This window comes from Telopea speciosissima, chromosome 9, assembly GCF_018873765.1.
Source record: "Telopea speciosissima isolate NSW1024214 ecotype Mountain lineage chromosome 9, Tspe_v1, whole genome shotgun sequence".
In the NCBI taxonomy this organism is placed as follows: Eukaryota; Viridiplantae; Streptophyta; class Magnoliopsida; order Proteales; family Proteaceae; genus Telopea; species Telopea speciosissima.
Window position 1 is genome coordinate 56420208 of NC_057924.1, and position 23465 is coordinate 56443672.

The window sequence follows — 23465 nt, forward strand, 5'->3', positions numbered from 1 at the left end:
GGAGGTCGGATGAGGGAAATATCATCATTTGAAGTTTGGCTCCCAGTGCATGAGGTTCCCACCGCTACGAGACTTGGAGGAGCATAATGTATGCAGCCTTACCCCCGTTTTATCGTAGGACTGTTTTTGGCTCACAGCGGTCGCAATGGGAGCAACTTTGGTCTGTTTCACGTCATTTCTGGCTTAAATCAGAATCCATAGAAACCGAATCCATTGCTGATTCCCCACAAATCGCTTGAAAGTACTTGTGAAACAAGATAGAGGGTGGAGTTGTAGGAGTCCCGTTTATACCACACCAGTTGTCTCACTAGTAATTTCAAGTGACTAGAGAAAATCTGTTATTTTATTCATGAGTTGGGTTGGATTGGTATTTTTCTGGATACACCAAAATCGTTTTATCAGATATAATGTAGGTATTCAATCTAAAGAACATCCTGTGTCAATTGAGAAATTCTATGCCTTGAAGGCTTGAATATTTAGTATTCTTTTACTCATCACCTATATCTATTATGGTGAAAAGTTCTCCATGGGGGAGTGTACTGCTCACACCAAGTAAAGTGGGGGCAAAATGATCGTCCCGCCCCTTATGAAAGGTGGAAATCCCCCCCCCCACACGAGATCCTTTCGCGTGCGTTATCATTTGCTCCCCTGCCCATTAGTTTACCTTCAAACTGTGATCATCTCCATTATTTCCAAAGATGTCATTTGTATTACTTCAGAAGCCATAAATTTTAAAGAGTAAAAGAACGTTAACTAGTGGTGTGGTTCATGCACTAAGACACAGGAGCACGTAAAATAACCATTCAGCCTCCATGTGCACTCTCATTGCCCCCACGCTGGTGCAGAGGCTACATTCCCGGGTAGTGTTCTCTTCCCAATTTTAAATCACAGTTTTTGGCTGTCATATTTCATGAACCATATCAGAGATAGAAGTTGGTTGGGATTACATTCTCACTCTACTGATGGCGCCTCTTGTTGACAGCTTAAGACAAGACACGAAAAGATATTAAAAGCAAGAAAGAGAAGCAACTGCTCTAAACCTGGAAAGCCTGGAAGACTAAAACTGCTACTTCGAAGGCGACGGTTGCTGCCCATTGCTTTGCGACTAAAGGTTATCCAGTGGGCACCTTGGACCTGCCCGGTGATACACATGCATATCTCGCTTCCCCCATACCCTACTTATAGGAATATGATCTACCCGTGTTTATTTATCTATTAATAAATTTCTTAAATTTATTAATTTATCAAAATATCTTTTCAAGGACAAAGGAAATTTAGTCTTTAGTGCCTCAGAAATAGAGTTAGGCTGTGTTTGGTATACATCCTCGAAATAATTTCTAGATTTAGAATGCATTCAGAAGTGAGTATTCCAAGAATGCATACCAAACACAACCTTAGATTCCTTCAAGAACCTGTCAGGCCCTAAATATTGGTAAATTATATTCAGTAACAGTGGAACCTTTTGGACCTCTTCCAAACGGAGGATTACACAAAAAGGGAACAAATTGCCAAATGCCAATTGCCAATTGCCATTGCAAGTCTAGAGTATGATGGATCATCATATAATTCATCGTCTTGAAACCAAGGTACATCAGCTACAATATTAGGTGATTTTCGTGTACGACTTACAAAATCGTATATGCAAAACCAGAAAAACAAGCACACACAAAAGAGAAGATATTTATATGGTTCAACAATACCGCTTACATCTACAAAGTGACTCAATCTTCCATTAAAAACAAGAGAAGATATACAGTACAATCTTTGCAATTTAGTACCCAAACTCAAGTCCCTTGTACACACCTCTGTCTCTCTCTCTCTCAACCTTGATATCACACCTTCTTGAAGAATCCACTACTTAAAAGATTCTACACTCTTCAACTATTTTGGAAAACTCCAATTCCTTAAAGACTTCACCCACTTGAAGACTTCTCACCCACTGTTGGTTCCCACTTTCAGCCAAGGGTAGGCCAAGAAACATGCACTGTTGGTTCCCACTTTCAACCAAGGGTGGGCCAAGGAACATGGCCACCTGGCTGAAACGTGAGAAGGGAGGCTGAGATAAAAGTGCATAGTAGTTGGTTATTGGAAAGGGGCCCACTCCACTAGGAAGCAATCTGAAAAGTAGGAGATGCAATAGTGAGAATTACTTCACGAAGGGGTTATGTGCAAAATCAGAGACACATGGCACTAGAACAAGTGGATTGTAGATACATGGGTGTGGCGGTTATGGCAACTATCAAATGGGAGCCTTTATGGCATCCATTTATAAAAGACAAAAGCAAAGCAAAAAAGACAGACACCACAATCAACAATACACCCTGCACTTTATCTTTATTTTATCCTTTCCTTTTTATTTTTCAGGATGTAATCTTTCATCATTCTTTGTAATTTTTGCTGGAGTTGGGTTCCAACCATCAATGCCTCATTGGCTTGTGTTTCAAGGGGCATTCATGTAGGCCTTGCTTGGAGAGTAACTCCAGCAACCATATCTTTTGGCCCGTGTTTCAGAAGACAACCATCATCATCGAGTTGCGAACTTCATCAGTCCGCGGCTGGCAGAGTTGTGGAAGCTTCATCAAGACCGTTTTTGGGAGATGCTTGGAGAACAACTCCAGCAATCTTGTCTTTTGGCCTATGTTTCAGAAGGCGACCATTAACATCAAGTTGCAAACTCCATCAATCCATGGCTGGTAGAGTCGTGAAGCTTCATCAAATCCATTACTGTGAGATTATGCAATTTGATCGTAGAGTAGTTCTGCTGTAAACAGACCGTTTCATCTTAGAACAGACCGTTAAAGTAGATGTACTGTAAGCGTCAGGTTGTAAATCTCATCAATGTCGGATTTCGCAAGTTGTAATGACTCCAATCGGATATTGATTGCAAGTAAGCAATTTGATCTTCAATCTTCTTCCTTACTTTGTCCATCGTGATTTACCTTCACCCAAAAGACCTTAGAGCTACTCAGGCATGGAAGGATCCCCTTCTCGTCCTAGTTAGAAGTCAGAACAGGCCATTTCTGGCCTCTTAGAACATGCCGTTTCGCCAGTTAGAACAGGCCGTTTTGGCCTGGCTGGAAGTTAGAACAGGTCATTTCGTCCTGGCCGAGCAGGCCATTTCATCTTAGAACAGGCCGTTTCGTCCTGGTCAAAAGTTGGGACAGGCCGTTTCCAGTTTCATTTGGGCCTGCGTCAAAGGCTCTGGCACGCCCGCGTTACCTCCACTACGTGCGTTGCGCCCCTATGTGTAGGTGTTGGATTTTCCACCAACACATTTGGGGCACGCCCGATGGGACACCAGAAAGCGAAATTGTGATGGTTCGAGAAAGAAGAAAACATGCCGACAATATAGATGCTCAACAAGGGGCAAATTTTACAAATCGTGCATCGCAGGTGTTCAACAAGGGGCAAGTCCCTAAACGAGCATTGAGAAGCCGTAACTTACCGGATATTGGTCAATATTGACCAACCAGGGGCATGGTTTATTTACTAGTCTTGTTGTTGGTGTTTTGAATGACCAATAGTTTATTCTTCGGCCATTACTCGACACCAAGCAAGGGGCAAGGGCAGCAGAAATTTGCTGCATAGCCACTTTCAACTGCAAGAACTGCCTGTAAAAAATAAAAAAAATAAAAAAATAGAGAGACCGATCATGGATTATTATTTCGGTCAAGCTGACCGATCAAGATAACAATGAACTGAACCCTACCTTAGGTTAAGTCTTGTTTTGCCAGCCTAAACACTTTCAATCGGTCAAGAGCAAAGGTAAATAGAGTCGTTTAAGGAGACTGTGTGTGACACATGTCGTACAATTAGATTTATTTTCCATGATGGAACATGGATTCATTGTGCCTACGGCTATAACGACACCGACCTCGGAGCCGTGCAAAGGCCGTTTTCTCCATTTTTACTGCCGTAACAACAAATCAATATTCAATTTGCCATTGGTTGGGCAGTTTAAGTGGGAAAGTGGTTATTTCAATATCCCATGCATGAAATGTGTGCTTGCACGCTTCAAATGTTTGGTAAAAACCACCATAATTGCATCCCAAGTCTTACCCACTTACTCCTTAACCCCCACTATTATCTACATTTTTTCTTAAACCACCAACTTTCCTACGTTTCTCTCTCCCATCTCTCTCCTTAAATTACCTCCCTCTAATTCCCTCCACATGCCACCCACAACTCCCATTTTTCCTTAACTCCCTCACCCCTAAAATCTCTCCCTCTTTCATAGGAACCTATTAGCCGTTTTTTTTTATGGGCATACGTGGAGTGATAAATATATCTTTATTTTCTCTCTTAAGAGAAGAGGCATGGCTCCTCACAACGTCTTTTAAGTGTGCTCTATGTGGCATGCCATATCACACTCCAGTCATCTATGACAAAATCTCATTCCATGGATCTGTAGATTTCGACGTTTTCTACATGAAACAGTTATTTTCTTGTGAAACGATGATCATGAGAGGGACTCAAAGACCGCCATTTCAGGGACTGCAGGAAAGAATCATGGAGGAGATCACCCATCTGGAACATGGTTGAAAAGTCATTTTTTATAGAATCAGAGGGTAGCAGCCGCAGATACCATGGAGAAGAAATCGAAGAAAAACGTTGGGAGAGAGAAGCAAGCGAGCCATTGCAAGCGTGAGTTGCGCCTGAGTGTGGTTGCTGCCCCTGGTTGGCAACGGTTGCTATACCTTATGCCAGGGTAGTATATCTCATTCAAGCGAGGGCAAGTTATTTAAATTTTCTTGAAGAAGGGGAATGTGTGGATAATCTGTTGAAGGAACCCAGCCCTGAATCACTTGCGTTACCATTCATGGTGGACTCTGTGACGTACAAGGCTGGTTTGTTTCTTGAAAAGGCCCTTGAGGATTATAAAGTGAATGCATTTATTAGAGGGACTTCAAGTGAGACCGCCTCGAGACTGGTTCATTCTCATCTCCTTGGAGAGTTTGAGACCGAAAATGATTATTCAAGTGGGACTTCGAGTGGGACCACCTCAAGGCTAGTTCACCCTCATCTCCATTGTGACCGCTCATCTCCATTGTGACCGAACATAAGGCTATAAAGGCATGTCCACAATCCCACTCGAACTCGTGTGGCCTCGTTCAAATGGGATTGTGAAGGGCATTGATAGTTCCCACTTTCAGCCAAGGGTAGGCCAAGAAACACGCACTGTTGGTTCCCACTTTCAACCAAGGGTGGGCCAAGGAACATGACCTCGTGGCTGAAACGTGAGAAGGGAGGCTGAGATAAAAGTGCATAGTAGTTGGTTATTGGAAAGGGGCCCATCCCACTAGGTAGCAATCTGAAAAGTAGGAGATGCAATAGTGGGAATTACTTCACGAAGGGGTTGTCTGCAAAATCAGGGACACGTGGCACTGGAACAAGGGGATTGTAGATACATGAGTGCGGCGGTTATGGCAACTACCAAATGGGAGCCTTTATGGGATCTATCTATAAAAGACAAAAGCCAAGCAAAAAAGACAAACACCACAATCAACAAAACACCCTGCACTTTATCTTTATTTTATCCTTTTCTTTTTATCTTTCAGGATGTAATCTTTCATCCTTCTTTGTAATTTTTGCTGGAGTTGGGTTCTAGCCACCAATGCCTCATTGGCTTGTGTTTCAAGGGACATTCATGTAGGCCTTGCTTGGAGAGTAACTCCAGCAATCATGTCTTTTGGCCCGTGTTTCAGAAGACAACCATCATCATCGAGTTGCGAACTTCATCAGTCCGTGGCTGGCAGAGTTGTGGAAGCTTCATCAAGATCGATTTTGGGAGATGCTTGGAAAACAACTCCAGCAATCTTGTCTTTTGGACTGTGTTTCAGAAGGCGACCATTAACATCAAGTTGCAAGTTCCATCAATCCATGGCTGGCAGAGTCGTGAAGCTTCATCAAATCCATTTCTGTGAGATTATGCGATTTGGTCGTAGAGTAGTTCTACTGTAAACAGACCGTTTCATCTTAGAACCGGCCGTTAAAGTAGATGTATTGTAAACGTTAGGTTGTAAATCTCATCAATGTCGGATTTCGCAAGTTGTAATGACTCCAATCAGATATTGACTGCAAGTAAGCAATTTGATCTTCAATCTTCTTCCTTACTTTGTCCATCGTGATTTGCCTTCACCCAAAAGACCTTAGAGCTACTCAGGCATGGAAGGATCCCATTCTCGTCCTGGTTAGAAGTTAGAACAGGCCGTTTCTGGCCTCTTAGAACATGCCATTTCTCCAGTTAGAACAGGCCATTTCGTCTTGATTGAGCAGGCTGTTTCATCTTAGAACAGACCGTTTAGTCATTTAGCACAGGCCGTTTCGTCCTGGTCGAAAGTTGGGACAGGCCGTTTCCATTTCCGTTTGGATCTGCGTCAAAGGCTCTGGCACACCCGCGTTACCTCTACGGCTCTACCACGTGCGTTGTGCCCTTGTGTGTAGGTGTTGGATTTTCCACCAACACCCACTGCATTAGAAAACTCTAATGAACCCAAATTGGACCATTGAATCAAACCCATCAACCGGTCTAGATAAACAACGTTAAACCCAACATTTCTTGTGATTATTACAGATGGGCCTTCCAAAACAAATTGAGGAGGAGGAGCTGGAAGGATTTTTATGTGATTACAACAACACAACAACAACAATCATAACCTTATCCCAACTAATCAACCGGGGAAGGATTTTTATGTGATTCTCTACCCAAATTGATCAAGGCAGGAAGACAAGTGAATACTTTTCAAACAAAATATCTAATTCATGGAAGCAATGGCAAGCCATGATGCAGGGATTGACTTGGATCAAGCTACTACAATCAAGACTCTGAAGGTTCTGTATGTCTTTTGAATGCCGAAATTTTTTAGTTCAACCACTGGTTTAGTCCACAATTTTTAAAAACAAAGCATGGAACAATGGCAGAGTTACACCCATGTGGACTAGATAGATTGTTGAAAAGGAATTAAGGTCCACAATGGCCAAACCTTCTTTTCATCTAGAGATATCCAAGGACACTGCCATTTTGTAAAACTAGGTGACTGATACCTAGGTAAGCACTGCCCCTCTTGCAGTACCTTGATGCCTAGGCAAGGCCTTGACAGCTTCGAATGTATCAGTCTCATAATTTTGCAAACCTATTTCAAATCCAATTACCTGAACCAAGTCTTGACATAAACCTTACACATACACAATCAACTACACATTGAGAGAACCCCAAGGTCACGAGTTCAAATCTCCTTGAGGTCTACCTATCCAAAAAAAAAAACTACACATTGAAAGAGAACCATAATAGGTAGACACAGACAAAACTTGTTAATAAAAAGGTTTGTCAAGGTTGCTATACTCCAAACAGTTAATTTAAGCATGAGATTAGAGCAACGACGCAAACTCAAAATTTTGCAGGATCCAAAAGTGATCATATACGATTTGTCAACCATCATTTAGGGGTCCATACTCTCAAAGATTTATCTAAAGATCTACATAAACTAAAAAGCCAAACCTCACGGCTTGGAATGAAGAAATTCTGTTTCCAAATCCAGCCTCCTGTAAACCAATCTACAAGAATATTAGAACTCAGAAAGAAACACAGTTTCGGAAACAATTCTTTTTCTTCACTCATATAGAGATGAAAGACATCCCTTAAAAAATAGTTTATTACAGCAGTCACCTGTTACAAAAATTTTGTGCAATAATAGAACAAAATCAGATTACATAATCAGCCTCCACCACATTATTCTACAATGCAGAATCACTACCCTTTGTTCGCCCCATCATGACATCCTTGGCTTCGTTTATTTTTTGAGCAAGATACTTGTTCCCACCACTGTCTGGATGGTTGGCCATCATCACTCTCCTATGAGCCTCCTTGATCTTCTCCATGGCAGCATGTTCTCTGAAACCAGGATAAATTGATTTTCCATAAGCAATGAGAATTTGTATTGATTCTAAAAGAACGTGCAATAAGCTACCTATGTTGTCCACTGTTCAACTGGGATCTTACCCTAGAACATTTTCAAGTTCCCAATCCACAGTAGACACATAGCATTATGACCATATTCCTTCAGAATCCTTACTTCAGTGATTCTAACTATCAAATATGAAAGCATTCAAAGGGGGGGGGGGGGGTGATTGATTTGTGTCCCTTCAGCTTTTTCCTATTCTTTGTTCCTGATTCAAGTGCTCCTACGAAAGAAATAGTTCAAGAGGAGTTCCGTGAAAACAGAATACTACCTGATGCCAAGTATTAATGCAGCTTCTCGTCTAGTCATCATCTGCTCAAATCCACCCTCATAGAATCTTCTCACCCGGGGTACAACAGGACGGGCTTTGAATGCTTGCCATGCCTGGATCAAGTATCTGCCTCCCAAAGCAGCAGCTGCTACTGAAACACCAGCTACAATTGGAGTCGTCTGGACACAAAAACAATTAGGAAGAAGATGAGAAGCCAAATTGCTTGACGCTGCCACAAAATCAAAAACAGTCTTCTATCCAAAGAACTGTTCTACCAACAAAGTTTGGCAGACTTGAACATAAATGGTCATTGAGACTACACTCTTATTACTGGTCAGAAGCCATTTTACATGGACATGTCAACTTTGTACTTCGAATAGGCATGGTATATGTTATTTGGGGTAATTTTCCTACACGGTCCATTTAGGAAACATTTCCTCTAAATAGTCCTAAAAATCTTCCACAATAAAAATCAGGCAGGAGTTGGGACCCAAATTTGTGGATAGGTAGACCCCTAAGTCCCCTGTTCACATGTCAAGTTTCAGCCAAATAAATTTCGCCAAATGGCAAAATTTAACTTTGAAATTTCAGGACTTTGGGAGAGTGCATAGTAGCGGTTGGATTACAAAGACGTGCATGGGCATAAATAGGAGTTTGATTGAATTTAAGTATGAAATTTGACATATGACTAACCCAAATCACATCCTCTCTATCTAACAGATGAAACTGCAACAGCACTGTTCACATGGCTCAAAATAGTGGACCCTTTTGGAAACCCTTCTTAAAAGGGGCCACACAAAACACTTTTCCCCAAGTCATGCACAATTGTAGTCTAAGAACTTCCTGCAATTTTTAAAATACTACTACACATTTCTGTAAGATCAATCCACCACAGGACATAGCTCAGAGTCTTAAATTAATGCACAAGCACTTTTGATCTTTCCACAAGGAGGAGTTCATTAGACCTCCCCAAAAACACCATCATACTCATCGTTCTAGATTTCCATCATCTTTAACATCACAGAATCTATTTCTCAAATCTTATGTTACTAACATTGAACGCGGGTTTCCCCACTTCACCAATTTCTATTGAATCACACCTTGACATTCAACTATGTACCAATTTCTATTGAATCACACCTTGATATTCAACTATGTATTAGGTTAAGCAGTACTTTTGTAGAAGAATGTGGTCTTGGACTGAATTTCCACCATAATATCACTTGTTAGACGTTGTTCTGCCCCAAATCAGTGAGTGTCCGTGTTGAAATTGAATAAAACCAACATGAAGTTCTAAGTCCTCTTCAAATCTTTAAAATTTTAAGGCACCTTAATCTAAAAAGAAATATGAACTAAAGAGCGTTAAGTTCAATTATCCTAGCATCTACAATTGAAGTAACAACACCACAGTTCTTAAATTTTTTTTTTTAGGGGGGGGGGGGGTGGGTTTACAATTTGATTGCATTCATTAATTTCAGATAAAATCTAACAGTTCTTACAAAATACCAGAAGTTGAATTTTCTGGAAATAAGAAATTCCCACAATAGACTACTCGTGTAAATAGGAAACTAAGAGGCAAAAGAACCAGCCAACAAACAGAGAGAGACCCAAGAACAGGAATGGCCTTACCATCAAAGCTAGTCAATCGTTCCGCAAAAGTAAAGCTTCAAACTATCAACACTGAGTATCTGCAACGCAAAAAACAAAAATCAGAAACACTGTTAGCAAGAAAACCAAATGGTTTATCTAGTGAACCCTATTCGACTTGAAGTAACATAAAATGATCTCCACCAACAACTCCCGAATAGTTATGGAACCCTAAAGAATGAAAATCGAGCTCAGAAATCGTGAGAGGGAGAAATCTTACATGATCACAGACGCCTTCAGATTGAAAAGAAAAAATACGATTCTTCTTTAATGAGAAGATAAACAGAGAAAAAAAAAATCTGGGTTTTGTCTCAAAAACTTTATCTCGTAATGGTTTTTATGTTTAAAAGGTTTAGAGCTCTTTAATCTTCCGCCCCAAGACAACCAGAATACCGACCTAAGACGGCGGCGGTCTGAAATCTAGAAGGTGCAATGGCAAATTCGTATTTCGGACAATTAGGCAATGTTAAATCTGAACCGTCTATATTATTACATGGATGGATATTTGAATCTTCATCGTCCATTTCTTTGTGTATTATATAAAACCCTCCATTTAGGAACCTTTGTTTTAGAGGACTATAGAATATAGATGAGAGGAGGAAATTGAACAGCGGCCTTTTCAGGTACAGAGTCGGATTCGAATCGGCCGACTGACCGATCCCATTCCCGATTCTTAAAACCCTGCTTTGTGAGATTAGAGTAGGGTTGTCAAACAGTCGGTGTGGCCTGATTTTTGTCAGGTTGAATCGGTGTCGGTCTAGGAATAAGTGAAACCAAAACCAAATCAATAAGGAACTTCGGATTTCGGTTGGTTTCGGTTTTGATTCGATACAATTTTGATTTATTTCAGTTTTTTGATATCTGTTTAATGTCGATTTAGATTTTTTTGTTTTCGGACTTGAAGTGCAATTAAATCTTACATTTATAATATGTCGTGAGGAAAAATTCGGTAAAAACAATTTAAATCATCTTCCCCAAGTCGCACAAGTAAACAAAGAATAGGAAAATTAATTTGATGTATTCATGTTGTAATCAGAACAAAGGGGAATAAATTGTGAAAGATAACTAATATTAAATTTCATTGTTACAAATCAAATAAGCGTTTATCATTGTAAGATGAAGATAACTAGCATTAAAATAAATGGATAACTAATAAGTAAAAAGATTACTAATATTGAAATGATAAAATGAATTCTACTATCAAATCATTCATTTAAATGTTTAACTAATTTTGTCTAGTAAACAAGGAAATCAATGGAAGTATTGTTACAAATCAATTTTCCTATTCATAACCTCCTACTCATTACTCATTGATTTGTAACAATTTCCCTTACAACCTGAAATCTTCTATCTCTTATTGAAATCAATGGATAATCAATTCACTTATTCATAACCTCATCATACTCAATGATTTTTTTATTGATTTCATTCGGTTTGGTGCGATCTGATTTTCGGTCAATCCCATCATACCACAGTCTAAAACCAGTTCAATTATAATCGATTCAGCTCAATCTGGATTTTTCGATCGATTTTATTAGTTTGGCCTAGGTTTTGACACCCCTAGTACAAAGTAAACAGTTTAATGACTAGAAGACAAACTCTTTGGCAGTAGAGGGAGGGAGAAGAAGAATGAGATCCTTTTAAGAATATGAACCAATGGGTAAAAAGGTCCGTATCTGATCAAAGAGAAGCTAAATTAGGCACCAACTAATCAGGACTTGATCCATCCCTTTCCAAGTTTCCATTTTCAAGGTTTAAAATTGGGATCTTTGTCCCCTCCAGTTCCCTATCCAGCCCAGTTCCCTAGTGCCTATAATAATAAGAGGGGGGGGTGGCAATGACCACCTATCCTTGCCCGAACACACTGCTCGAGTTGGGTCTACCCCCCTTATTACAGTCATTGGGGGAATTAGGCTGGGCAAGGAACTAGAGGAGATACTTTTCCCTTAAAATTGCGCTTTTTTTGGACTTAGATCACAACGCGATCATTTTAAAGAAATTTAAAGACAATTGATTAATGCTTTAAAATTCTATAGACATCTCATTTTATCACCCTCAGACCATGCACACTAATGTTGATTGGGTGGTTTGAAAAAAGGTTTTATGTCTTAATTTATGATTTAAGGAATCCATATTAATCTCACTAATGTTTTGCACAATACGGAAACAACTAAGACAGTTGGTTCATAAATTATTAAAGAATGAGTAACATGAAGCAAATTGAAAAATCAAGTGAGCTCAGTGGACTAAGTGCCTAACCCCTTCCAAGGTACATAACCTAACCAGAACCAACTTTAATCGGAAGCATAAAGTCATGGAGTCATGTTTCAAGTGTTAAGCCCTGAATAACATATGATTCCATAACTTGGTTCAGGAATCATATGTTGCTTCAGCTGCAGGGGTCATCCTAGGTTTAAAACTGTCTACATAGTGTTTCACAGATTCCAGTACCAATGGAAAATTACATGCAGGGTAATATCAATGTAAGCATCTCTCTCTCTCTCTCTCTCTCTCTCTTATGTATTTTAGGGCAACCCTTAATAGGTTATTTGTATCAACTGTTTTTCTTCACTGATTAAGAAGAATCTGCTGTAATTAACAGCCCTGTGATGCTGGTCACATGGTCCCAACATAGCCTAGTGCTGCCCTGAAGATGCTGAAGAGATGGACACAACACAAGGGCAACTAGTAGAACTAGGAAGTCAAGTGGCTGACATTTCTTCACCAGTTATCTTTTCTAACAAGTATGGTTCCAACTTTCAAGACATGGTTTACGGAGGTATCGCTAAAAGCTAGACTCTAGATTCAGGAGGAACTCCCACCAACACCATATAGTTTCTTCAAGGTGTTGATTGCTGGGGAAAAGTCTGAGCGCAGAGGAAAGACAGACACAACTCGGAGATACTGGGCATTGCCATTCTTTGGTTTGGATAGTGTCATCTGGAACATCTCTCCCTCTAGTACCTTGCCTGCTGCCACAGCTAAACATACCAACAAACCCACAGTTAGGATAATAAAGGACGTACCCAGTGCAAGAGACTCCTGTCGCTGCGGGGTCTAGGGAGAGTTATAATGTACGCAGCCTTACCCCTGCTTTCGCAGAGAGGCTGTTTCTAGACTCTCTGATTTCAGTATTTAAAAATTGAAAATATTATATTCACTATGTCCATGTTCCAACAAGTATAAAACCAACCTGAAAGAGGGTTTAGCTTGCTGAACTCGAAGAATTCATCAGCAGAGCAACCAAACAGAACTCGAGCTGCCCTATCAAAGCATATCACAACAAAAACCTTGTTCTCCGTTGCGACGGACAGCTGCTAAATAGGTGCCCAATTGTTCATTGCCGATGATTGATGAAACAAAACAGAAGGTTTCTTCATTAGATTTTAATATCTAAAAATGGAACAGAGAGGCCAAAAGAAGTTCTAGAAATTGAGATACTCAACAAGAACACGATAGAGGCGTTCGAAATCAGAGGAGCCTGCGATGAAGCCCTTCATATTGCAGAATTGGCACAGAGAAGGGCCCTTATCGGGGAGTGTCTTATCACAAACAGAGCATACTCTATAGCAGAAGCTGGTGGGATCTATAGCTACAACTGTGCAAATGACCGTTAAAGGTTCCTCCCTATCCATTCTCTCTTTTTACAGTGTCCGCTACCTGTGCAGCAATCTGCAAAAAAAAATCCAAATCTACCTAAATTCTAATCAATTTCAATATTTCATCAGCAAATAGACTAAAACAAGATGAAAATTAGTAGTTGACCTAGATGAAATTGACAGAAACTTCTACAAGGGATAGTTGCTTGTGTTGAGTACAATTCAGTCCTTCCCTTTCAAAGGTTTCTCAAAAAATTTTCAAAAAACTGCATTTTTGTGACTTTGGTCTTCAAACCTGAGCTGATGTTAGCCCCAATTATTTAATACTTCCATCATAGTTCTATGCACCCAAAAGTACACCTCATCGGCATAGGGGACCAGGCAGCAAACTTTTAGCCATCTCTAGTAAATTAGATTAGTTTTTCATATTATCTTAAACTACCTGCAAAAGCAATGCAAGAGACTTCACTTGCTTTAACCACTTGCAATGTAGAACAACATCATTTTTTATCATAACACAAAAAGGAACTCAGTACTAAAATAAAAGCTACTTATGGTTAAACTAATAAAAAAGGAAAAAAAAGATGTGAAACTATGACATAAAAAGGGGGGAAATGATAATAATCTCATTGCGGCCAATACAATGAGAATTTTTATTAAGAGAGATAAAGACAGCTTAAAAAAATAAGGAAGTTAAGATCAAGAAATTCATATAAATGTATATAATGATATTACTAATTTCTTTTCTCTTTGGCACTTCTGAATAGGCATACCTAAAATGCAAGTTGTTCAAGTTGAAAAACTATATCTAGATCAATAAGGAAGGCTTAAAGTAATTGTAAAAGGATTTAAATGGATGGTAAAGCTTTCATAACAAAACATACCAGTTCTTAAAGTATCCCAATTATTCAAAGTCTGAGGATTTTCTTACAAAGCAACAGTAAAACCAATATCCCTATCATGATACCAAAAAAAAAAACCATTTCTTGTAAGGAATGCATGGTCAAGATAATTGAGGTGGACAAAAAACGAATACTCAAAACAGAGGAAAACCAAAGAACACATCTCGGCTCCCTTTTCACCTTTATGTTTTAATAGTCCAACCATTGAATATGCTCTGTCAAAAAAAATAAGTTAATAACTGAGAAATGTGTGAGACTGATAAAAAGAAATGTTTATTGTTTATTTTTCTTCTTCTTCCTCTTCTGTTTTCTCACCTTTCTTCTAACAATAACCCAAGCACAAAAAGCCCATAAAAATAAGAAAATATAAACACAAATAAAATTATCAGAGCTCCTGCACCCACCTCATAGTTCGGCCTATGAAACAAGGAGGGAAAAAAACACTTCTACAATGGACAAAGAACTGGGAAGATGGAAACAGAACAAAAACAAAAAAAAAAAACCTCCTGTGCAGAGACATTGTAAGAATAAAGATTTTGATTTTGCAACAAGTAATCCTTAATGGTGATAATGAAAACAGTACTTTTCTCTTAAATTTTTACCTTCACTTAAGACAGATTGCAGAATTGAGATGGGCAGGGTGAAACGCTCAAAACCCTTTTTCATGTTCATTCTTTTTACCCAGGATTATAGAGAATGGGAATAAAATGAGTCTCGAGCTGCAACTAGAAAAGTACAAACGGTTCGATGTGTGTGGCCCGTCAGAGTGAAACCGAGGCAGCCTTTGTATGCATTCTATGTCGATTTCACATTCTTGGATGATAAAAATAGTTGCTTGTATCGTTAGAGAATGCAAAATCGACAGAGAATGCATACCAAACACTGCCCCAAAAAAAGAGGGGATTGAGAAGATGAACCTAGTAAAAAACAGTAAAATAACTGTGGCAACCATGGAGATTCCTGAAACTCATATCATACAAGTAGGATATGAAACTGAGACAATATAAGAATGTCAATCCATTCTATAATAAAATCAGTACCATTATGATGGAAAAATCTTGACCTTATTTTCAATGGAGTTATTCATCAATACACACAGACATGTCAGCAAAATTATGTCGTTCACAATTTATAAAGCAATTGGTATTCAAGGAGTCAATGCCCACTAAATAACAACTCTAGGGCCAAAAGACCCATCTTGTACTCCAAATACTAGATTAGAAAACTTATGCATCTCACCATCAATTCATAAATCAATATCTCTTTCAGAAAACACAGTGAGGTTTGGGTTGGATTACATTTCTCCACCAACCAAATAACAGTGAACACAAAGCCCTGATTCCTACGACTTCAAAATTAATAATCCAGAGAGAGTGAGTGACCTGGGCTGAATCTGGTAGCCGAGTGCGAGTGGAGACCGGAGAGCCCTCTTGCACTTACCCCAAATGCACTGAGAAATAAAAAAATTAAAAATTAAAAAAAAAAAATCAGTTTAGCCATGATAAAATGCATCTTCTCGACTAGTCTTTGAGAACAAAAATCGAGAGTTTTCACTGTAGATTGGAGAAACCAGCAACAGAAAAGGAGACTTTGATGCTCCGTTCTTTATTTTTCTGCCCTTCCTCCCAGTGAAGGATAGGATAAAGGTAGGAGGGAAAACTGAAAAAGAGCACAAAAACCTTTCTAGCAAATGGGGTTTTATGAATTATTTATAATGGTATATTTACCCTCAACTTTGTTGTTTTGATGAAATACTTACCCTCAACTTGCAATAAGTGTTTGTCTCTTGTCAGGAAAAACATATAGGAAAAATGCTGGGTATGCTTAGTGGTATATTGTAAGTTAGGACCTTAAATGTTTATCTCTCTCTTCTTCTCTTAGAGGTGTAAGGGAATCATTTCAAGGAGGGGAGGGGAGGGGAGGGGAGGGGAGGGGAGAGAGATAGAAAGACACATAAGGTGCAAGCTTATAGTATAACACTAGCATATTGACTCTGTTAAGAAAACAACGTCCAGAATGACAATTTGTAGAAGAAAAACGAAAATAGAGAGAGCACACAACGCACAATATAGAGATTTATGTGGTTCACCCCCAAGATGGAAGCTACATCCATGGTCGAGCAGTAGAACAGGTTTCACTATTATTCTTTAGAAATGTTACAAATCCTCGTAACCCTATCTCAAAGAGATAAGAACATTAAATGTTTATCTCTCTCTTCTTCTCTTAGAGGTGTAAGGGAATCATTTCAAGGAGGGGAGGGGAGGGGAGAGAGATAGAAAGACACATAAGGTGCAAGCTTATAGTATAACACTAGCATATTGACTCTGTTAAGAAAACAACGTCCAGAATGACAATTTGCAGAAGAAAAACGAAAATAGAGAGAGAGCACACAACGCACAATATAGAGATTTACGTGGTTCACCCCCAAGATGGAAGCTACATCCATGGTCGAGCAGTAGAACAGGTTTCACTATTATTCTTTAGAAATGTTACAAATCCTTGTAACCCTATCTCAAAGAGATAAGAACATTATATATAGGGAAGTCCTAACCCCAGAAAGTACAAAAGTGCCCCTGATCCAAAAATTACCAAAAAATACAAGACCGGACCAAAATATAACATATGGCTCAAAAGTACTCATTTTGAAGATCTCGACGAATCCAACACAACTCAATCCCTCCATTTTTTGACATTCCGAGGTTGTTTCAAGACCGAAATGACCCTCCGAAGATTTCAACCGCACTTTCTAGATCAAATCAGGCTTCACCAATAAGAGACCCTTCTCCCATATTTAAAAGTGCAACACAGTGTACACAGAGAAGGGTATTTAGTAGTTGCATGTTTCCAATGGAGACTCGAGAATTGTGAGCGAAAGAAGAGGGAATACAGACTACGGTGTACCTAGCACATGTGTTAAAAAAAAACCAATTCTCATCGTTCTTGAAACCCTAAGTCGGATTTGTTATTTTGCTTGCTTCATTCGCACACCACATCGTTTCTCATCTGAGATCACCATAAACGAGGAGAATGGAGAGATGGTAGATGATGATTGAGATGACAAAACAAAAAAGAAGAGTTGGACTTTCTCCAAGAGACGCAAGACTCTCTTTAACAACTAACAAGCTTCCACACTTTAATCTCTGCGACATTCAAATCTCCATTGGTATCTTTTCTTAGTGAGTAAAAGAATGCAGATATCAACTTGAAGAATACATATAGTAAAGATGACTCCTTTGATGTTGTAGGTTAGGGGTGTCAATTCCAGGCCCAGTCCAATAGAATCGACCAAGCCCGCCCGACTAAAGCTCGGCCTGGCTAGACCGTTTGCTAAACGTGTCGGGCTTGAGCCCAACACGTTTACTAACCGGGCGGTCCCGATGTAGGGTCCTAGTCTGTCGGGCGCTCAACCTAGTCCAACCCTTTCAGTTGTAAACTTTTCTATGGGCTTGGGCCCTGTTTGATTTATTTGCCTAAATCTGTTTATGACATTAGCTTTCTGTTGGGCTGGGCCTAATGTATTGGGTATATTTTTATGATATTTGGTAGCTTAAATTTATATCATGGGACATCGGTCAACACAAGTTGCACTATTTCAGCCTATTTCTAATGACTTGGCCATCATCGAACGGTTAGAATATTCAATTTTAATGGGAAAAGACAGAAAAGAGGTGGCAAAATGGTACACCTCTTTGTAACATAAAAATATTCAATTTTAATGGGCTACACCGTTTAAAGCCTGTTTATATTTAAACAGGCCCATAGCCCATTTTTGCACCGTTTAAGGCCCAGTTAAGGATCGATTACATCATCTAATTATAGCCCGAAACCCAACCTAACCCAACCAGGCCTGGCCCGAATACTTGAATGGGCGGTCACAGTGCAAGCTTTAAGCTCCGTGAGGCCCGGCTAGGCCCGACCGAGCCCGACCGGTTGGTACCCCTATTGTAGGTGTTGATTAGGATTTTAATCCTCCCCAATTCCCTAAACTGTGTAGTGCAACAATTCGAGGTGGAGATGCTGACACGTGGCGGCTCGGACATCCAACGGGCTGAGCTCATTGAGTTCCGTTTTTTTTCTTGAGCTCGGCACCATTGGATGCCTGAGCTGCAACGTGTCAACATCTCCACCTTGAATTGCCGCACTACATAGTTTTAGGGAATTGGAGAGGATTATTTTTCTGATGATTATGAAGCGGAAGAAACAGAATTAATGAACGATGATGATGGGTTCTGATGGAAAACAGATGTGTGTTATCAAATTCCCCATGGTGTAGTGCAGTTCAGGGTGGAGAGGTCGACACTTGGCAGGCGCGACATCCAACAGTCCAAGTTGCACTGCCTTAGTTTTTTTTTTCTTTCTTCTAGAACCCAATACCATTGGATGTCACGCCTGCCAGGGTCGACATCTCCACCCCGAAACTACACCCCACTGCACTTTTGGGGAATTGGAGAGGATTTTTTTTTCCTGTGTTATGTGTTTAATGGAGCTCCATATAGTGTATGGGTGTTAGATTGTTCCAGTCTAGTATAGGATAGGTCAAAGGGTTTGATTTAACGCGTTCCATCAGCTCTAGAAACGATATGAAAAACCACTATTTTATGGCGGATTTGTTGTTTTTCAAGAACCTCTTTGAACAGCTTAGAGAGAAAAACTGCAGTAGGTTAAACAATCTAACTGTGTCATCTTCATCCCATGATATTGGTGATATTTTTGAAGATATTTCCAATCGCTGCAACACATTCCCTCAACTGTCGTCTTCCATATATTCATACCAAGAAATGAGTGATTATCTTCGAAAATCTTCCTGATTTTAGGTCATGGTTTGATACTTTAGGAAAATTTGTGATTAGTACTCTATTATGGAATCTTATTTTGTTTTAACTGTTCGCAACATGGAAAAATACTATAAATTCTTTTTTGTGAGCAATTAATGAGATATAGACTAGCTGCTGGTGTGTTCTCTGCTCCAAAGTGGACTCCACTGGCTTCTTCGCCCCTGCCCCTTCTACCTAGGGGTGTAAATGAATAGCCGAAGTCCGTTTTCGTATCCGTGTCCGTATCCGTTTAGCACTATCCGAATCCGTCTGAAAGCTAAACGGATGCGGATACGGATAGGCTATACCTAACCAAAAAGCTATATTTACATGTAAATGGATAAAATATCCGATTTGTATCCGTGTCCGTATCTGTTTAGCACTATCCGAATCCATCCGATAGCTAATCGGATGCGGATGCGGATATAACACTCTCCGAGCCGAACCCGATCCGTTTACAGCCCTACAGTTCTACCTTCTCCCCCATTGATCTTCCATGCTCTCTCTCTCTCTCTCTCTCTCTCAACTGACCTATCTCCAACGCACTCCCTGGAACATTCTCCGCACATAGAGCAAGTGAGCAACCAAACGTATATTGGAATGGAAAAGTCATGGTAAACAGGTAAAGTGAACTTTCCTATTCCTGTCCCATACCCCATTACCATGTGGCCATGTGGGTCCCATCCCCCCAAAATCCCACTTACACTCATTCCTGCTATAAGGCTAGCAGCCAAGGAAATGGGGTCTTAAAGGGTATTTTAGAAAATACAAAAACCTAAGAGGGTATTTATGAACCCAAAGGGGAAGTGAATTATTCCATTTTCTTGACTGTTCAGCCTTGTAGTAAGAATATTCCTACTAAACCCCCTAAACAAATAGGCATAAGGATCTAAACTTTTACATGAAGCTACAACACACCTACACCTAAGGGCGTCAAAACCTAGCACGAACCGTTAAAATTGATCAAAAAAACCTGGACTGAACCGAACCAATCCAATATTGGACTGGGGTATGATGGAACCGGTTGAAAATCAGACTGCACCAGGCCGACCGATAACAAACCAAAAATCGAACCGAATGAAACCGATAAAAAAATCAATGAGTATAATGTTATGAATAATTGAATTGTTTTCAATATTACAGAGCAAATTTATGGTTGTAAGGGGAATTGTTACAAATCAATGAGTATGAGGCTATGAAAATAGGGAAATTGATTTGTAACAATGCTTCTTCCATTGATCTCCTTTTTTTAAATGTGGGGCTAATGAAATATTTTATGTAGTTGAAAAGAGAAAGAGAAGAAAATAGGCACAAACCGAACCCACCCCGTTTTAAAAAAATCCGGTACCGAACCAAATCCAAACCGCTATCAACTTGTTATCATAAACCGAAACCGACATGAAACCAAATGCATCGAAATCGAAACCGAGCCGAAATCGAAAATTCCTTGTTGGTTCGGTTTCGATTTCCCTAAAAACCACACCGAAATTGAAAAAGCCAACCCAAACTTGGACCAAACCGACCGATTGACACCCCTGTTAAGGAAACGGTTATGGGTTTGTTTGTATTTCAAATTTTAAATCTTTGTTTGACTAGTTCAAAATATTATCCAGCTGTTGTAGCTAATCTACAATTGATTGAAGTTATCTACTTGTAACAGATAGTTTTTCAAATTTAAATGAAGACTATATAGAACCACCGCAACCCATTGAAGGGTATGCGAGATTCCACAGAATTCCATCTTCTCTATTCTTAACATGGTATCAGTCGTTCGGCTCTGATCCACGAGATTCAAATGTCCAGCAGTTCATCGTCCTCTTCTATTTCTGCTTCAACCCCTTCAACGATGACTTCTTCTTCAGCTCTTGCACCTTCATTTCATCATCATCTTACTTTGAAACTCAACTCCGACAATTTCCTCTTACGAAAAACACAACTTTCTCCTCTCTTGCGCAGCCAAGAACTCGTTGGCTATATTGACGACACCCTACAGTGCCTCACTGAAACAACCATTCCAGCAGGCTCTACTATTCCACTCCCCAACCTAGCTTACTCTGAATGGGTCCGCAAAGATCAGCTCGTAATAAGTTTGTCCTAATGCTTGCTTGAAACCATGCCTACAACACTTCGGGTGTCTAGGCCCTCGGCCAGGACACATTGAGGTTGTTATGAGACCGGCTAGAGGATAATCTCCAGCCTCTCTCCAGAAATCCTTCCATACGTTGTTGGTCTCTCCATCGCATTAGAAGTCTGGCAAGCTCTTCAAACTTCGTTTGAAACTGTCTCACATTAGTGTCTTACAATTGCATAGATAGTTGCAAAACACATCAATATGAGACAAATCTGCGGCTACCTATTTGCGTGGAGTCAAGATCATCTCAGACCAATTCGCAGCAGCCAATAAGCCGCTTGGAAATGCAAAACTCAATGCCATAGCATTTCCCAACCTTGGAGAGGATTTCAGTGATACTGTATCTGCCCTGTCTACAAAGACAGAACCTCTGAACTTTTATGAATTCCATCGTCTCCTTCTTAATCATGAACTCCGTCTGAAGAGTTTTCAAGTGCCAATTGAGGCCCATCTCACACAACTACCACCCAAATCCACTGCCACACCTTCTACTCCATCCACATTTCCAAATAATCCACTGCCTCAACCAACACCTACAGCCAACAACTTTAATCGTTGGCGCAATCAAGGCACTCGCCGAAGGGAATGACGCCAAATTTGCACAAAAAAGGGTCACACGGCAAACCGCTAATTTTCCGTTATGCAAATTCATCCAATAATGCTGCTGCTACTCCATCACCAACTGCAAAACATGGCTGGACTATTGCCTACACCACCAAATCCAATGGCCGATTAGTTTCTAGACACTACTACTACAGACCACGTGACACCAGATCTATCAAACTTGCAAATCTCTAATGTCTACAATGGTAATGATGTTCTACGTGTAGGTAATGGTGTTGGATTGAATATTAGCAACATTAGTTCTTCAAAACTATTATCTCCCTCCAATAATCTATTTCAATTTTCCAATATATTACATGTCCCAAAAATCACCAAAAATTTACTATCTGTTCATCACTTCATCAAAGATAATCACTGCTTCTTTGAATTTCATCAATTTCATTTTATTGTGAAGGATCAGGTGACCAAGCTGCCTCTACTCCAAGGGCATCTTAAGGATGGTTTTGTATCGACTAGAGGGCCTTCAATCATCATCAACTCCATCCGCTAATAATGTCCAACTAAGCGACAGGCTATTATAGACGCATGGCATGCTCGGCTAGGTCATCCCCAATCTCGGATAGTCCGTAATTTGCTACATACTCATTCATTGCCGTGTTCATCATCCTCCTTAAATAAACACCGTTCATGTTTTCTTGGAAAGTCTCACAAGACATCTTTACCAAGTACTGGCACAATAAGTGAAAATCCACTTGATTTAATATTTAGTGATGTATGGGGGCCAACACCTACCACTTCAACTACTGACAATCACTATTTCTTAATATTTATTGATGATTTTTCAAAGTTTACCTGGTTCTACCCACTTACAAATCGTTCTATGCTTTCTTCCATTTTTGAGCAATTCAAAACCATGGTAGAAAAGCAATTTTCTCGTTCTATAAAAGCCTTTCAGTCCGATTGGGGTGGGGAATATAGAAAGTTGAATCAATATCTTCAAAAAATGTGGGATTATTCATGGAGTTTCTTGTCCTTATACTCATGAGCAAAACGGTGCAGCCGAAAGAAAACTCAGACATATTGTTGATACGGGTTTGTCATTACTGGCTCATGCATCAATGCCTTTAAACTACTGGACCTATGCATTCAAAACCACAATGTTTTTGATAAATAGGCTCCCAATAGTGGTTCTCCATAACCTATCCCCTTTCCAAAGATTATATAACACCAAACCAGATTATACATTCCTCAAAGTTTTTGGCTGCATTGTCTTTCCTCTCCTACGCCCATATAACTCACACAAGTTTGCACTTAAGTCTACAACTTGTGTTTTCTTGGGATACAGTCCTCTACAGCTTGGATATCGTTGCCTAGATATTTCCATAGGTCGCATTTATATCGCCCGCCATGCCAATTTCATTGAGGATCTTTTTTCCTTTGGTAACCCATTACTACCATCTCATACATGTGTCTCACCATCATCACCATGGCTGACTGTGACTTTATCTGATACATCATCATCAAGCGCTCTTGGATCCATTGGCACTGTCACAGGTACAACACAAGCATAGTCCCCACC

The 23465-nt window shown here is 39.8% G+C and overlaps 2 protein-coding genes across 3 annotated transcripts; both read right to left on the reverse strand.

Annotated features, from left to right (window-relative positions):
* Window positions 1-7592: 7592 nt before the first annotated feature.
* LOC122641120 (mitochondrial import inner membrane translocase subunit TIM14-1-like) lies at window positions 7593-22803 on the reverse strand. 2 transcript variants are annotated; one of them, XM_043834442.1, is made up of 4 exons: window positions 10097-10299; window positions 9859-9917; window positions 8230-8408; window positions 7593-7891 (listed from the first exon to the last, which is right to left on the reverse strand). In XM_043834442.1, exons 2-4 carry the CDS (start codon window positions 9859-9861, stop codon window positions 7735-7737), a joined length of 339 nt encoding a protein of 112 aa, XP_043690377.1. In that variant the 5' UTR covers window positions 9862-9917; window positions 10097-10299; the 3' UTR covers window positions 7593-7734. The 2 variants fall into 2 exon arrangements, with proteins under 2 accessions (XP_043690377.1, XP_043690378.1); XM_043834443.1 differs by lacking the exons at window positions 9859-9917; window positions 10097-10299 and adding an exon at window positions 22799-22803.
* Window positions 12584-15822, reverse strand: LOC122641119. The gene is made up of 4 exons (XM_043834441.1): window positions 15760-15822; window positions 13323-13548; window positions 13070-13190; window positions 12584-12857 (listed from the first exon to the last, which is right to left on the reverse strand). Exons 2-4 carry the CDS (start codon window positions 13509-13511, stop codon window positions 12682-12684), a joined length of 486 nt encoding a protein of 161 aa, XP_043690376.1. The 5' UTR covers window positions 13512-13548; window positions 15760-15822; the 3' UTR covers window positions 12584-12681.
* Window positions 22804-23465: the final 662 nt, after the last annotated feature.